General features: G+C 39.4%; 1 protein-coding gene across 1 annotated transcript in view; it reads left to right on the forward strand.

The window, feature by feature from the left end:
• Nucleotides 1–16594, forward strand: part of TSPAN8 (tetraspanin 8) — a 242853-nt gene that overhangs the window by 119185 nt on the left and 107074 nt on the right. The window contains exon 3 of the mRNA XM_057557345.1: nt 2559–2653. Within this exon, the coding sequence (XP_057413328.1) occupies nt 2559–2653 (95 nt within the window). The remainder of the gene's footprint in view (nt 1–2558; nt 2654–16594) is intronic.

Below are 16594 nucleotides of genomic sequence, written 5' to 3' on the forward strand. Positions count from 1 at the left end.
TTTTATGAAATAAGTGGTCCATTCCTGGGCTACAAACTATTATGTGTCCATTAGAAGATAAGATACATCAGAAGGCAAATCAAGTACATCATTAAGCATACAGAATTAGTTCACTAGTTATTATTACTGTAATAAGACTTTCCTGATGAAGGAAGCAGTGTATTGACTTATTTTAAGGAGCACTTCTCAAGAAGACTTTAATAAAAGGTTCAAATTTAGTGCTCCCTTCTCTATAGTTTCATATCATTTTGCATATACTGTGATATAGAATTTAAGGATAATATAATATATAATAATATGATAATATAAATAAGAATTAGTTGATTGTGACTTTGTCTTCCTAATTTATTATGGCATCTTTGAAGATTACCTGTGGCCTAATGATAACAATTTTTAAAAATTATTTATCTTTAGGAACCCTATTAGCATATTCTAAATACTTGTTAAATAAATGTTGCATGAACATATAAAGATAAGTTAGATTCTCATTGTTTTTGAGGGAGTGGAAAACTAGTTAAGGTATAATTAAGGGTAGGAGAATAAAACTAATGATTTCTATAAAGGACAACTCAAGGAGAGTTTATTTAAAAAATGAACTATTTACAAGGGATAGCACAGGGACTAAAGGCTAATATCAGCTCAATTCTTACCACTCATAGGCACAAAGAGATGAAGCAGAGAGCAGTTATTGGAATTAGAAAGAACCACAAAGGAGAGAGAATTATCTTGAGTTGTGTTGAGCAGACCAATGAACTTTGGTGGATGAGCAGGCCAATTCAAGGCAACCTAGCAGAAGGGAGGCAAAGGAATAAATATTTTGACCTAAATTTACCCCTTCCATTTGATTTCTTGGGTGCTCACCATTGATTGAGCCCAACCAGAACCCAGAGGATGGGGAAATTCTGTTGATGTGGTTGGTCCAGGTCAGACTCCAAAGTCACAGAGCAGGGTGCAGAAATATGGCGCGTGGAATGGAAGATTATATACAACTGTAGCTTTCTTTCAAAAGATTTCTCTTTTGGTCCACTGAAGGAAAGGATTTCTAAAAGACATACATGAAAAGAGAGACATAGGGTATTTATTTGAATGGAAATATCTCTCTCTGTAGCATTGCCACCTATTCTGAGGCTACTTAACGATTTTTTCATTTTAAGAATTATTTCAGACCTATATAAGAAGGTTTATATAGAGAGCATGGTCATATACCTATCATCCAGCCTAATAAATAACACATTAAGAAAAACAGATGGAAGCCCCTTGGGTATTCTCCTCATTCACTTTCCCTTCCACCTCCACAGAGGTAACCAGCATCTGGAATCTGGTGGTTATCATTCTCATTCATGTCTAGAAATGTTACCATATATTTTTACCTACCCCCAGATTTATAGAATTATTGTTGAATTGGTTTATAGTCTCAGTTATGCAGGATGAATAAGTTCTAGAGATCTGCTGTACAGCATAGTACCTACAGTTAACAAGACTGTATTGTGCACTTAGATATTTGTTAAGAGGATAGATTTTGTGTTGTGTTCTTTCTTACCACAAAAGGAAGGAAGGAAGGCAGATGGAAACTTTTGAAAGTGGGGACATATCTATTACTTTGATGTGGTGATAGTTTCACAGGTGTGTGCATGTGTCCAAACTCATTAAAATATACACATTAAATATGTGCAGCTTTTTGTTTTTGGCCTTGCCACGTGGCTTGTGGGATCTCAGTTCCCCCACCAGGGACTGAACCCAAGGCTGCAGCAGTCAAAGCCCGGAATCCTAACCACTAGGCAACCAGGGAACTCCCATGTGGAGCTTTTTATATAGCAATTATACCTCAATAAAGCTGTTAGAAAACTATAGAAATGATACCACACTGCATGTATCATTCTGCAACTTGATTTTTTCACTCAATATTTTTATTTTTGGGGATCTCCTCAGGTTGATACATTTAGCACTATTTCTTTTTCATTCACTTTCATTGTTCTACAGTATTCTATGACTTAATGACACAACTTCACTTTCTGTTTTCAACATTAGAATCCTATGATTTTAAAATTCAGAATCTTTACTGTAGCTATGCCTTTGTATTTTCTTAATATGAGTTCATTTCCTTCTCAGGTTGCATTCTGCAGTAGTGAAGATTAGTGAATCCCAGTAATTTTCTTTTTTTAAGTTACTCCATGACAGGGGAAGCCCTAGGTAAATTTTATCTTCCACTGTCTTTATCGTGACTTGCAACCTCAAATGTGTTAACCTGTGCAAAGTGCTTGGAAGGGAATGAGGCACAGAGTAAGTGCTGGAGAAGTATCATCTGAGGAGCTCTGGGAGCATTAGGGTAAGAAACCAGACTGCCTCGGTGTGAATCTCAACTGTGCTACTTGGTACCTGTATGTGACTTTGGGCAAGTTACTCAGCCTTTCTGTGCTTCAATTCCCTGATCTGTAAAATGGGGGTATAATAATAGTCCCTACCTCATAGGGCTGTCTTGAGGACTAAATGAATAAATGAGAATATGCAGAGAGCACAGAACATACCCAGCCAGTAGTAAGTTGTTTTTGTTATTTCAGGTTCCTCATGCCCTCACTCCAGGCATTGTGCACTCTGATCCCTGCACTCTCTGCCGTCTCGGAACCTGGATACTCCAGCTCTTGCCAAGGTGCTGGTGAGTTGCTACATCGCTCCTTTCAGAGGTATTTCCCTTTAAGACACTCATGCTGAATGAGCCTGATGGTGAGCTCACCTTCCTGGTGCCACACTTCTATTTCCATCTGGTCTAGACCATCTGCATCCATTCATCTTCCTTCGCAAGGTGTTATGACACAGAGACTTTCAAATATACATTGTTTTCCTTTCTACACGAATGTACATTTTTGTTGAAAAAGCTGCTAGGAGCTGAACTGGTGACATGACTTAAACTTTGAAAAGTGTTTTTCCTTTCCTTTCAGCTTAATGCTTCTTACTCATGCCACGTTTCTTTCCTCTAGCTGGAGGTAGGGGGCGGGAACAATGGTCTGAGCCTTGTTTGGTAGGAAATCCAGTCTCTCTCACCTCATTGAGTTTTTCCCAAGAAGACTGACAGGGTCTCACACATAATTAGAGCTGTGGCCCCTCAATCTGATGCTGTCTGCTTTTGCATTGCTGTTCCACGAACCTTTTGTTTCAGTGAGTCACTGATCTGCTGCCGCCCTCATTGCCCATTTGCTGCTAACCTTTAGGCACTCTGCTCCCCTCCCGCTAGGCTCAGACCCAGGCATGGACCCAGATCGAACACAGTCCCTGGAACCCATCTTCCTTGAAGCTCAATCTGCCCACTTGGTCAGGCTGTTATCTCCATTTGGGCAATTTTTGTTTTTGTTTTCAATGCTGGACTTTCTCTTCCCTCAGTCTGGTTTCTTTCAGGGAACCCTTGTACCATATAATGGGCACATGTCCAAACTCCAATTGCTGGTCAGGTTTCAGTTCTTTCCTACAGAGCTCCGGGGCCTATGCAAAGTAGGGTCCCTGGCCATTCCATGTCAGGAAACAGTCTGACCTGCTTGGAGCACACAGGAGGCATCTAGGGGTGGGGTGGCCTGCCTCTTCAAGTCATCCTGAAGGACCGCTCTTTGTACCCAAGATAATATCAGCTGCTTGAGTTTCTAGGTGGATATGGCAGTCACTTTATAAGCAGAAAGCCCAGAACCTGTAAAGCTTTAAAAAATGACAATTATTTGAGTATTGAAATAATAGTGTTCTTGTGAAACCACAAGAATGTAAAATATCAGCGACGGAAAAATTTAAAATCCTAGACAATGTTCTGTCTGTAGGGTATGAAAGGATTATGGGAGTCTTTATGATTGACAAGTATCTAAAGAAACTGATATAACACGGTTCCCTTCAAAATGTTGCATATTAACCAAGTACTGTTTTTTTTTTTTTTAAAGAAATTCACGGTCTTTTATTTATTTATTTATTTACTTATTTATTTATGACTGTGTTGAGTCTTCGTTTCTGTGCGAGGGCTTTCTCTAGTTGCGGCAAGTGGGGACCACTCTTCATCGCGGTGCGCGGGCCTCTCACCATCGCGGCCTCTCTTGTTGCGGAGCACAGGCTCCAGACGCGCAGGCTCAGTAATTGTGGCTCACGGGCCCAGTTGCTCCGTGGCATGTGGGATCTTCCCAGACCAGGACTCGAACCCGTGTCCCCTGCATTGGCAGGCAGATTCTCAACCACTGCGCCACCAGGGAAGCCCCAAGTACTGTTTTGTACCACAAACATTGTTGAGACTAGAACTGCCCATTGCCAGGCTGTGTTCTGTAAAGCAGGCTACGGTGATGAACACAGGGAAGCTCCGTGCTCTCATGGAGCTTATGTTCTAGAAGTTTTGGATTTGATTAGACTATATTCTAGGAGATTTGGGAATCTAGTCATTTTATATGCAGAAAAGGTGGCTCTTCCTAGTATGAAAGCATATATTATGAGAGACAGAACTGTCTGTTTGAGGATAAGGGGAAAAATGAATGTTCAGAAAATAGTGAAGACGTCAGATGTGAGTATAATTAAAATATAATATGAAAAATGCTATGGTAGCATATAAACAAGATATACCTTAGAATAATGGGCATTAATCAGATTTCACAAGAGGGTAAATTTAGGCTTTAATAACAACCTAATAAATGAGTTTCAGGAAACAGCACCAAGCTGGACCAGACGAGAGACTTCCCTAGCTGAGAATCAAGGAGACATGCAGGAGGTAATTACAGGATAGCTCAGGACATCTGAAATATAAGAGAGGAGTCTCAGAGCAGATATGGGTAGACCTTTCTCCCTGAGGGTCAGAGGTGGAGGCAGGTCAGACAGCGGTTATAATATCTGGGGGAATGGTGGAGGCATGTCTAATATAATAAAATAGCCAGAAGCCCAGATTCATAGCTTGAGAAGCTCTGCTTTCTGGTTAGGCTTTGCATCATTGTGAAATAGAAATAACAGGTTATTAAAATAATTCAAATTCCTACTAAAAGGAAGTCTTAATAACAGAAATCTCTTGCAATTCAAAGTTTATTATATGAAAATTATACAATAATTGGTAGGATAACATATGGTTCCTTTTCCCAATTTCCACTTAAGAAAAGGAACAGACTTTAGTCACGTTAGATGGGGTTAGAATAGGGCAGGAAAACTTTATTCTCCTCCAGAATACTCTCAATTTAGTTGTAATAATAATATGTCTTTCATATAGAAAGATGAAACTTTTGAACCACCATTAAGAGGGAATATCTTTCGAGGGTTCCCTTAACCACCCCCTCAAAGGTGAGGTAATTGGATTGGTGCCCTGGTCTCACCTGATCACTCAATAGCTAACATGCTGGCTACCAAATATATGTGTGCAAGGTAATAGGAACATAAAGAGGCATGAGATGTGATGTATATTCCCAGCCTTCATAGAACTTAAAATCTTGAGAGAAAGACACAAGAAAAAGCAACACCAGGTAGGATAGCATTAAGGTATAGACTAAGGTCTTGGATCAGAAACCAGCTGTGTTGCCCATACACAAACCTTGGAACCTTGATAGAAGAAGAATGTGTAAGCAACTGAGGCTAGACATTTCTCCAAACAATTTCTCAGGACAATTCTCTAAAAATAAATTTCCAAAAAGTCAGTATGTCGAAATTGATGAATTATGGACGATTTTTTTCAAATTTTTAGTTTTGTTATAGTCTTTCCACCTTTTACTAAGGATTTATCTGTCCGATTTAGCTGGATGCTAATTTCACACGTATTTTACACTCCATATGCCTAGTATTTTTCAAATGCTTAATGCTTTATCTGTGAATGTGTGGTCTTTTAAAAAATATCCGGTTTATTGCTGGACTATTTAAGGCTCATCTGTTATTGGGACTTAAGGGTTTATTTTCTTTCAGATCCCTCCTATTCCTCTTGAGATCTAAGTAAAGAAAGGGGAAGCCCAAATGGGAAAGGGAAACCTATTTGAAGCCATGAAAACACAGACATTACTGAATTGTTTCAGCAATGTTTTATTGTCAGAAAAAGATTCAAAAGATAAATCAGTATGGGCTGCCTGGGGATTATGTTATGGGAATTTTGATTATCAAATAACTAAGATTTACTCCAAGAGGCATATTTGTAGTCATTCCTTGCTAGGGATAAAAGAGGGTGATGTAAGCTTCAAGAGTAAAGTAATGTGTGATATATTTTGGAAGAAATAACTGGAAAAAAATAACAAGAACTTCTGGCTTGATGTTCCAGGAATACAGCTAAGCAGACCAAGATTTTATTAAAAAAGAAAAATTGCATATTACAGAAACGAGAAGACAATGTTGCATGGGTAAAAAGGCACTGTGATGTTTTAAGCTGGATGAATAAAATAGAAGATGACAATGGAAATATGAATAGGAGGCATAGAAATGGGGGCTAGAAAAAGCCAGATGTACAAATATTTTTTCTGGGAGCAGAGAGAAGTTCATGTTGATAAATGAAACCACTGTGAACCTGCCTTATAAATGAACGTGTGAATTTTGAGGAGTTGGTTGACTTTTGCTCACATGGTTAGAATACTGGGAAAGTTGCATTTAAAATTTTTTTTTAAATTTTATATCGTAGCGTAGTTGACTAAGAATGTTGTGTTAGTTTCAGGTGTACAGCAAAGTGATTCAGTTATATACGTATACATGTATCCATTCTTTTTCAAATGGTTTTCCCATTTAGGTTATTACAGAATATTGAGTAGAGTTCCCTGTGCTATACAGTAGGTCCTTGTTGGTTATCTGTTTTAAATATAGTAATGTGTACATGTCAAGTCAGACAGGGAAAGTTGCATTTAATGAAGAGATAAAAAATCTTGATTTGAGGAGGAACATATTTTTTCTAGGCTTTGAACGTATTTGAATAGAAAACATAAGATAAAGAGAAGATGAAAAATTTAGAGGTAATCAGATTTGATCCTGCCTGTATTTTGTAGAAGCAGAGAAAAGATCTCTTGAGGGAAAAAGAAAATATTTTTATTAATTAAAGAGAGAACACTTATTCAGAGGGATTGGAGAACAGAAGGTATAGGAAAAAATTTCCCTGTGTGATGCATCAACGTGATTCTTATTTTGTGACCACTAATCTGTTAGAAGGTACTATCTGCTTAACATGCTTTTACTTTTTAATTTTATTTTTAGCTGTTAGAAGAACCAAAAGGACATTGCTATAATTCAACACTGCTGGCAACATTATGTTGGGACATAAATTCCAAGAACTGTATTATATAGAGTAAGGGCAAGATTGTATGAGAGTAAGATAAGATAGGGAAAGAAGAGAGGAATAATGAAAACGGACACCATAACCATGTTCAGAAGAGAACAATGAAAGTAGAGTGGAGCACTGGGGAAAGTGCTCTGGCCGAGGCCCAAATCGTCAGAGAAAGGCTTTCGAAAATTAGAGAATTCATAGAGAATGTGTCAAGTCTTATTTGATACCCCAATGTGTATCGGTCCGGTGGGGAGTAGAAAGTTGAAGCATCTTTGTATTTAGAGAGAAGAGCCCATGATCGTGTGCTTCCTGTCTAACTTCCTTCCCTTTAAGTGTGTCGTTTTGTCCCCTTCAATGTTATGTAGGATCCCAAGTCAGTAGGTCACAGATTCTGTAAGCCTGTGGGGAACAGTGCAGGCAAGAAAGGCAAACCCATATTAGGAATACGTGTGGATTTCAGTCTAGGTAAATTACTGCATTTTCCAGGGTGAGAAGAGTCTAGTGTAATCAACTTGACACCAAGTTGGTCTGGATTGCTGGTGCCATATTGGCTGCTCAGAATTTGTCTCTGTTGCTGGCAGGTTTGGACGTTCAGCAGAAGCAAAACTGAAATCAGCTCTGGAGAGTGGGAGCCCGTGCAGTTAGGCTCATGCCCCCGTCCGGATCACCGTGGCTGTCCTGTTCATGTCCACATTGTGCCAAGACGGGACAGAGGCTGCTGATGGCCCCCGGCAGTCATTCTGTCTACTTCTTGTTTATTGTCTTCTCTGCGATAGGCGTTCTCTGATGGATAAAATGCAGTACATTTCCCCACTCTCACAGGTGCCTCCGTATATGCCTTTCCAGACCTTCGTGTCTTCAATCTTACGATTTATTCTTTAAGCCGTATTTATTCTTTTTTTTTTTTTTAAAGAAATTCACGTTCTTTTATTTATTTATTTATGACTGTGTTGAGTCTTCGTTTCTGTGCGAGGGCTTTCTCTAGTTGCGGCAAGTGGGGACCACTCTTCATGGCGGTGCGCGGGCCTCTCACCATCGCGGTCTCTCTTGTTGCGGAGCACAGGCTCCAGACACGCAGGCTCAGTAATTGTGGCTCACGGGCCCAGTTGCTCCGTGGCATGTGGGATCTTCCCAGACCAGGGCTCGAACCCGTGTCCCCTGCATCGGCAGGCAGATTCTCAACCACTGCGCCACCAGGGAAGCCCCGTATTTATTCTTGACTCAAACCCTTCTCTCTCCACACAAAGTGGATGACCAGGTGGACTGCCTAAAGCCCTATGTATTGAGAGGATTTCCCTCCCTGCTTCCTTTCAGGGCTGCTCTGAATTGGGCTGTACAGCGGCAACCGTCTATTTTCGGCTTATACTCACATATGGAGTTGATCAGGCTGTGAAACAAACTTGGCCATTTCCCTCCTCCATTAGCTGATCATAGTGGACTCCCCATGGAGCCATAGATATGAGCTGGGAGAGAGGTTCTGGTGTGATGGTGGTAGATAACACGAGGGTCTGGGGCAGCTGCTATGCAGCTTATTTACACCTGATCCCAAATGTACCATTTGCATCTTATGGGATGCTGCTGGGCCCACCCGACCTTATGGTTTGGTGGGTCTGGCAGAACTCAGCTTGTGGTGGACATGCATGTCCCATATAGTCTGTCACATGTCTTCTGTGAGAGAAGAATCTCTTAATTCACTTAAGTTTCTGTAGTTGGGTCTTTTATCAGCAGCTGAATACAATTTCTAACTGACACAAAACTTTATATCTCACAACATGATACTCGAACTGTGTTGTGTAAGCTACTGTCAGTCCCGGACTTTGCTAGCAGTGGCAATAAAATCAGAAACTAGCACCAGAATATAGACCAATTTCTTCACTAAACACACTGTTCAATTCAACTAATTTTTGGGGGGGCGGGTTGCAAGATGTTCTCAATCAATGAAGCAGTATGAGGATTTATTTTCTGGTGTAAGCCCTTTATCTCATGACGGACTGGTAGCAAGGAGTTTGTATACTGCCACCTTAAGAAGCACCGATCTAAGAGATACATCCCAAAGTGTAATTTTGAGACAGATGCACTGGGAGATAAACATTCAATTGTTGATTCCATTTTGAAATTTAAACCTGTCATTATTGACTGGGACTATTGAGAAATTTTTTTTTTTTTAATAAATTTATTTATTTATATTTATTTTTGGCAGTGTTGGGTCTTCGTTTCTGTGCGAGGGCTTTCTCCAGTTGCGGAGAGAGCAGGGCCACTCTTCATCGCGGTGCGCGGGCCTCTCACCGTCGCGGCCTCTCCCGTTGCGGAGCACAGGCTCCAGATGCGCAGGCTCAGTAGTTGCGGCTCACGGGCCTAGTTGCTCTGCGGCATGTGGGATCTTCCCAGACCAGGGCTCGAACCCGTGTCCCCTGCATTGGCGGGCAGATTCTTAACCACTGCGCCACCAGGGAAGCCCGAGAAATCTTCTTTTAAGGAATCCCTTAACTACCTCACTTGGAAGCATGATAGTGAAAAATTATTACACATGATTTGGTTTCACAGTCTTCTGTAATCACAGCAGCGTCTGACATTTTGTTTACTTGAAAGCGAAATAAAAACTTTTCATTACATGCTTCTTAGTATGCCATTTGTATGACAGCAAACTTTGCATACCACAAAGCAGTTGTTTTACACGTAGATTCGGCTTCACTTTCAGAGTGGAGATTGAATTACATGGTTTGCCAATACATGTAGTAAGTGCTAAATATATGGCAGCTATTATTCTTATTTGAACTTGGGTTAGTTCAACACTATTCGACCCCCATCCCCCAGATCCTACTGTGTTTATCAGAATGTATTTTGTATGGTTAGAAATAAATGGACAGACCTGTGTAAACCTTTAAGGACAGTCTTTATTACTGCTAAAATTACTTAGCTAAGCCCCAACCTGAACCACTGCACTTCTATCTTTATCTGTAGAAAACCATGGAATAAACACCAATAGCTACTCACTGCTCTAGCTCCCATAACTCTTTCAACTTTCTAGTGAGGGTTAAAATGCTCTATTTCAAGATCATATTATTCTTGGGAAGCACTTACTCTGACTGTATGCACAACTTTTCTTTCCATATGAATTCAATTGGCATTAATTCCATTAGAAATTCTGCCATAGAAAATCTTTCCTCATTGCCAAATGATCGAATGGTATGATTCTTATCATCTTTTTAGTCTAATGAGGTCAGCCTTCTGGATGTGGTAAGGATAATGCTTTCTTAACTACAGAACTCAATTTCCCTAGTCTGCCTTTCAAGGAAATGTACTCTTTGAAGAAATTCTATGGCCAAGTAGAAGACATTTCTAACTAAGTCATCTGCAAATCAGTGGAGCATGCTCATATAAAGAGGGACAATAGCTAGAATTTCTACTTTTGAACAAAAATGGTCTGTGACAACTGGGTATGACCAGGTTAGCATCTTAAATTTTTATGGGATTAGAAAGGGAAGAAACTAATTTTTCTTCTCAACAGTGACTGAAACTGAAAAAACAAAAAAACGGGAAAGAGAGAAGGTCCAGGTGGGAGAGGGGGGTTGGAGAGGGTGGAATGCAACCGAGGAAAGCATCACCAGTGGGACTCGGAATGGCTCAGGTTTCCTTCCCTTTTTAGGTCAGTCCTTGGGGGGTGAATTAGGTGCTCTCCTGTCTTGTGTTACTTCTCACTTTTCTTATTCTAAGGACTTAATGTATTTGTATTTAATTCGACTTATAGGAGAAGAAATCATGTCACTGTTCTATGCTTTAATTACCTCATAAGCATATCTGATACTAAAAATATTTAACAACTGGTATGGCATGGGCACTGACCAATTAGAAAAAACACTGTAATCAATCAGAAGGTTCATGAGCCACAAGTAGAGAGGCCATATAATTAACTGTCCAAATCAGGACACGGTGGAGGGTGAAATGAGCATATTAAAAATTATGCCAGAATGAGAGGCATAAACAGGGGCCATCCCAAGCAAACTTGGATGTGTGGTCACTCCAGTCATAAATAAAGAGTAATGTGTGTACTGGCTGAATAAAATTAAAAGTTTGGCTTGGAGTCTTTTTCAAATCTATAACATTTTATGTATCCATTGAACATATTTAGTCTTAAGAGTATTTGATACATTTGTCTAACACTGGTTTCTAGAGCACATTTCTAAAAGAATCCAGCCTACACGAGGGAGCAGCCTTTAGACACGCCTGCAGGAAGAGTGACAACAGGGTTTAGACTCTGCTAATACCCTAGGCAGATACACAGATTTACATGTAGCTATAGCTACAGATATAAACAGATACAGATATTCAAAACTATCATCATATTTTGTAATTTTTTTTTTATTATTTGGTTGCACCGGGTCTTAGTTGTGGCAGGCGGGCTCCTTAGTTGTGGCATGCAAACTCTTAGTTTCAGTATGCATGTGGGATCTAGTTGCCTGACCAGGAATTGAACCCGAGCCCCCTGCATTGGCAGCGCGGAGTATTAACCACTGCGCCACCAGGGAAGTCCCTATCATGCTTTGGAGTGTTTACTGTTAGCCAGGCTTTTTCAGTTTTAGATGAATGCTGAAACTGATGATGAAATTGAGGTCAATTCAGGAAGGTAAATGGTGTGACCGCCGGACTCATAACCTCTTATCACTTGTATGTGATGGGATCGGAGCTATGTGAGAGCACCTCCCACTACCAAAGGCCTCCCTTATTGCTGATACTTTGCTTCCTTGCTTAGGGTCTTGTAGAGCAGGGGACAGACAAATAAATCTACCACTTATAATTCCATATAAAATTTGCTGTGATACATGCAAAGCAAACGAAATCATATGGGTAAGGGAAAACTTCCTGCTGAAGGACTGCTCGAGGTGAATTTTTAAGGATGGGTAGGAAATAACCAGAAGCAAAGGGATCTGTGTGTGCAAAGACACCCAGCACGAAACCCTGCATGACACGTTTGGGGAATAATAAGTATTTGGGGATAGTTGGAGGTGAAGCGGTGGTCTTCATGCTCAGTTGATTAAGGTGACAGCATTCTTTACACCTTCAGGAATCATTTCAAAAGGCTTCCAGTGTAGTAACAATGTGATTTATTTGCACTTTAGGAAGAACTTTCTGGCAGAGGTGTGGCAGACAGATTAGTGAGAGGCCAGCTTGGTGGCAGAGAGATCAGTTAGGAATTATAGGAATTTAGATGAAACGTTATGGATTTGAAAGACCATCCATCTCCCCCTTCCTTAGTTCCAAAGCACTCTGAGTCATAAATAAAGTGTGAAAATAGCAGAAGAATGAACAAGAACAGCCTAAGGATCTAGGTTATTAAGTGGAGGATAGATGCCTGGAAGCTTCAAAGGAGATGAAGAGATCAAGCAAATGGAAGATGAGAGGAAGGGAGGGAGGGAGGGAGGGAGGGAAAAAAGAGGGAGGAAGGGGTGGGGAGGAAGAGAGAGGGAGGGAGGGGGGGGGGGAGAGAGAGAGAGAGAGAGAGAGAGAGAGAGAGAATCCCTCCTGTTGCTTACTTCCCATCTTTGCTCTACTTTTTGTTTCCTTTGCCCAACTCTGCCCTTGCCACTACTCTCAATAGTTTTTCCTTTGCTTCCTTCTCCTAAATATAACTACCTCAGTTTCTTTGTATTCTTAAAAAGGGAAGAGTACTGCAGTAAGACAAGTGAGATCAAACCAGAAAAGTCTTTGCCAAGTTGTGGACTTGTTGATAAGTTCTTCTTATGTCCCTTACTTCTTACCTTAGACGTCCTCCTTGTCATTGAAGAAGGTGGTAAGTGACATTGAGGCAAGGAAAGACCCAGAACATTCACTAATGAATGTTCAATCATTAGTGATTTAGTTAAACCCATTAACTTATGACTGATTCAGTGTCATGTGTATGAAGTGATTCACCCTGAACCACTTTAAAACTGCTTTTACCCTTCTCTGTGCTTCTTGAATCATCTTCCTTCTCGCCTCATTGCTACGTAAGCTTTCCTCTCTGACTCTCATTGCTTGGGATTTTATCTATCACATTCCTACCTTTGCTCCCCGTTTAATGTAATGAAAGCTGCCACCTGTACACTAGCCAGGCTGTTCTTTTTAGCACAGGAAGCAAAAGAGCCCACTTTTAAAAAAGAAAATAAGCTTTTACCCTAAATGTAGTGAAAATGTAATGCTTTACTATTTAGGTTGAAGTTAATGCAAATAAATAGAAGAGAGAAAGAGAATGAAGAATAAAGAAAGATAGAATATTAAAAAAAAAAAAGTAAGACTGCAGAAAGTGACCAGGAAATAGAGTAGTTTTGTTTGTACATTTATGTCTGTGTTTTTCTAATAGTTGTTGGAATTGCTCCATGTGGTTCTATTTATTCTATTAATAAAATCTGATGATTTAAGACATTAGAAATAGGGAATGGAAAAATAATGTATTTTCCAGCCAAACCAAACCCAGCCCTTAGCTCTTATTTTCTGAGGTTGGCCCCCTATAGACCTTACTTTTACCAACTGCTAGCATCACAGAAGCCACGAAAACCTCAGGTAAAAAAAAGAGCCCTAATGATTTTAAATTAAAGAAAATTCAAATTTGAGAACTAAATAACTTTTTGAATTATTATTGGGTATAGACTACTTATATTTCTAACCTTTCCTCTTGTTATACATTTAGGATAACATTCACCACACCAAAAAAAATCTAATTTAAGTGTTGGAAAGATTGAGCAAAACAAAAGTTCTAGGAATAAAAGCAGAAAATAAGCACATCCTTTCATCTAAGTTTTGGACTCAAAAGACCCCACCATAAGGTAGAAATAATGTATGAGGGACTTTTTCATGCTTGACACACACTTTTAGTATAAGATTCTTCTGCAAGAAGCTTCTAAAGAGTAGAAATATTCATAAAACATCTTATGTAAGTACCATATAACTAATCCATGAACAATTTAGTTCCACTCAGGCATTTAGAAGGTAAATGTTATCCATTTCTATATATTTAAAATTTTCAGCCAAAACTATTTTAGCCATATAACTTTACAGCATACAGAAAAAAAAATACACATAAAAGTAAAAAATGTGTTTTGCAATGAATCTGCCACTGATATGATACGAGTGTGCAATTAAATGGGCCATGCTGGAGAAAGGAAAGATTGGCTACTGGGTGGATGCCAGTGGTATCCTTTGACGCTTCTTGGCCTCATGTGGTCCTGATCAGGCAGCCAGGGATCTGGCAAACCCAGGCCAGGAAGGTAGAAAACAGAACAGATTTTACTTTCAATTATGGGGTTGAGAGGGAATGGGACATAGAACACACATTTGATCTGCTGTCAAATATTTTATTTCAAAGCCGAACACTAAATTGTAGCATAGAATTGTTACTTTTAAAGACATTTTTTTTTCTTATTTGTTTATTCTGAACTTCACTGTGGCATTTTATGATGGTGTAGTGTAAGGAGTACTAAATTCAAAGCCTAAAAACCTGACCAGGTGTGGTTAGCTACGTGACCATGGGCTAGTTACTTAAGCACTCGAAGCCTCTGTTTCCCTGTCTAGAAAATGACGTGATTGGCTTAGATGATTATAAATTGTATTGAGTGGCCCTTGGGTAAATCTGGCTTGCAGATGTACTTTTGGCCTTTACAGTATCACAAGATGTGTTAACTAGTAACCAATATTAAAAAAGCAGGACATTTCACTAAAACATAGATTTCTGGCTTCTCTTGAAAAATTGGAAGGTCTGGTAACTCAGGACCCACAGTTTTATGGAGCAAAAATATGCTGGTACTGAGTGCATCAGATACCTTTTGATCTAATTGGGAATGTTCTCTTTAGGCTGTCCCATTGCCAGCCACTGGACCCATTCAACTCACTACATTTATTTACTTTACCCACCTGACCTTTTTAGACATTTTAGTTTTCCACCCCTTGTCTAGAGCAGTGGTTTCTAAATGTGTCTTACAGGGCCCTAGTCATTAAAGGAACCTTATGAGGAATCAAGAGGCTGGGAACAGGGGTCCAACCTCTCACCACCTTTAAGCAAAGAGTTCAGTTTTTATTTGTTTTATATATTAGGATCTAAAATGACCTCTGGGGCACAGACTTTTAGCTAATCCTCTCAAATATCTTCTGTTCTTCCATAGTAATTGAATTTTAGCTGAGCATGTGAATGTTAAGAATAAACACTACAACTCCCAGCATTCTTTGCATCTAGGTATGGCCATGTGACTGATTTCTAGCCAATGGGATAGGAGCAGAGTGATGTGTACAAAATTCAAGTTGTGCCTGAAATAGGAATTTGGTGATGAGCAATCTAGGACCATGTGGAGAAAGATATCACGCTAGAAATGACAGAACAACATTATGGAAGAATCCTGGGTCCCTAGATGACTCTATAGAGCAGAGTATCCCTATTAGCAGTTCGCTACTTCAGTAGTGTTACATGAGAGAAAAATTAACTTCCATCTTGTTTAAGCCAATTTTAATTTGGGTCTCTATTACATACATGTAAAGCTGTACCTGAATTAAAACAACCTCTTAGGTCTTTCAAGCTCCAAAATTCTCTGATTATTTTACCCCTAGTTGATTTGGAATTTGAATATGTTTGAGTAATTTTGACTTGAAAAAGGCAAATCATTGTTTTAAGCTTTTGGAATTACTTCCTTGAATGCTTTTTTTTTTTTTTTTTTTAACTGAGTGGAACTTAAATTTATTTTCAGGCATGCACATGGTTATATTTTTATGAAATCATTATGCAAAAATACCGATGACCTAATGTATATTGACCAGGGAGTGTATGTTCTATTTCCTTCTAAATGATCAAGTGTTACTGACACCCTTTGCAGTTCCATTTCATCCAGAGAATGAATTTGCCCCAAGGGAGTGGAGTCAAATGTGCAAAATAAATGATGTGAGTTTGCTCTGTTTAACTATGTAGATGGCTAGAGTAAAAAAAGATAAAGTTACTAAGCTGCCCAAGAGAGGTCTTTGAGGTAGGCTGTTTCAGGCTCAATTTAAAATCTGGCAATGATGGTCCCTAAAACTTGGACTGCTGTAACTGTTGTTATAAATAAGCAGAGGATTTCATTTTTCAAAGTCTGGGGAAAGAGAAAATTTCTATGGCAATGAATTTTATTTTTAAAATAATGTACCTGAGTGGAGATTACTAATGTAGCTCATCATTTTGAATCCATGTCGCTGCCTCATAAAACTTATGGATTGTGGAAGATAAGAAAAAAAATCCAAGACAAACCAACCTTGGATATCATTCAAGTGATGCCTTGGAAATGATGTTTTTAGTAAGTTTAACATACATCCCTCTCCTTGCCCCAAAACCTGTTACGTAATATTCAGAAGATCCTGGGAAATATTTAAATCCTA

The sequence above is a fragment of the Balaenoptera acutorostrata genome, chromosome 11, assembly GCF_949987535.1.
Source record: "Balaenoptera acutorostrata chromosome 11, mBalAcu1.1, whole genome shotgun sequence".
NCBI lineage: Eukaryota > Metazoa > Chordata > Mammalia > Artiodactyla > Balaenopteridae > Balaenoptera > Balaenoptera acutorostrata.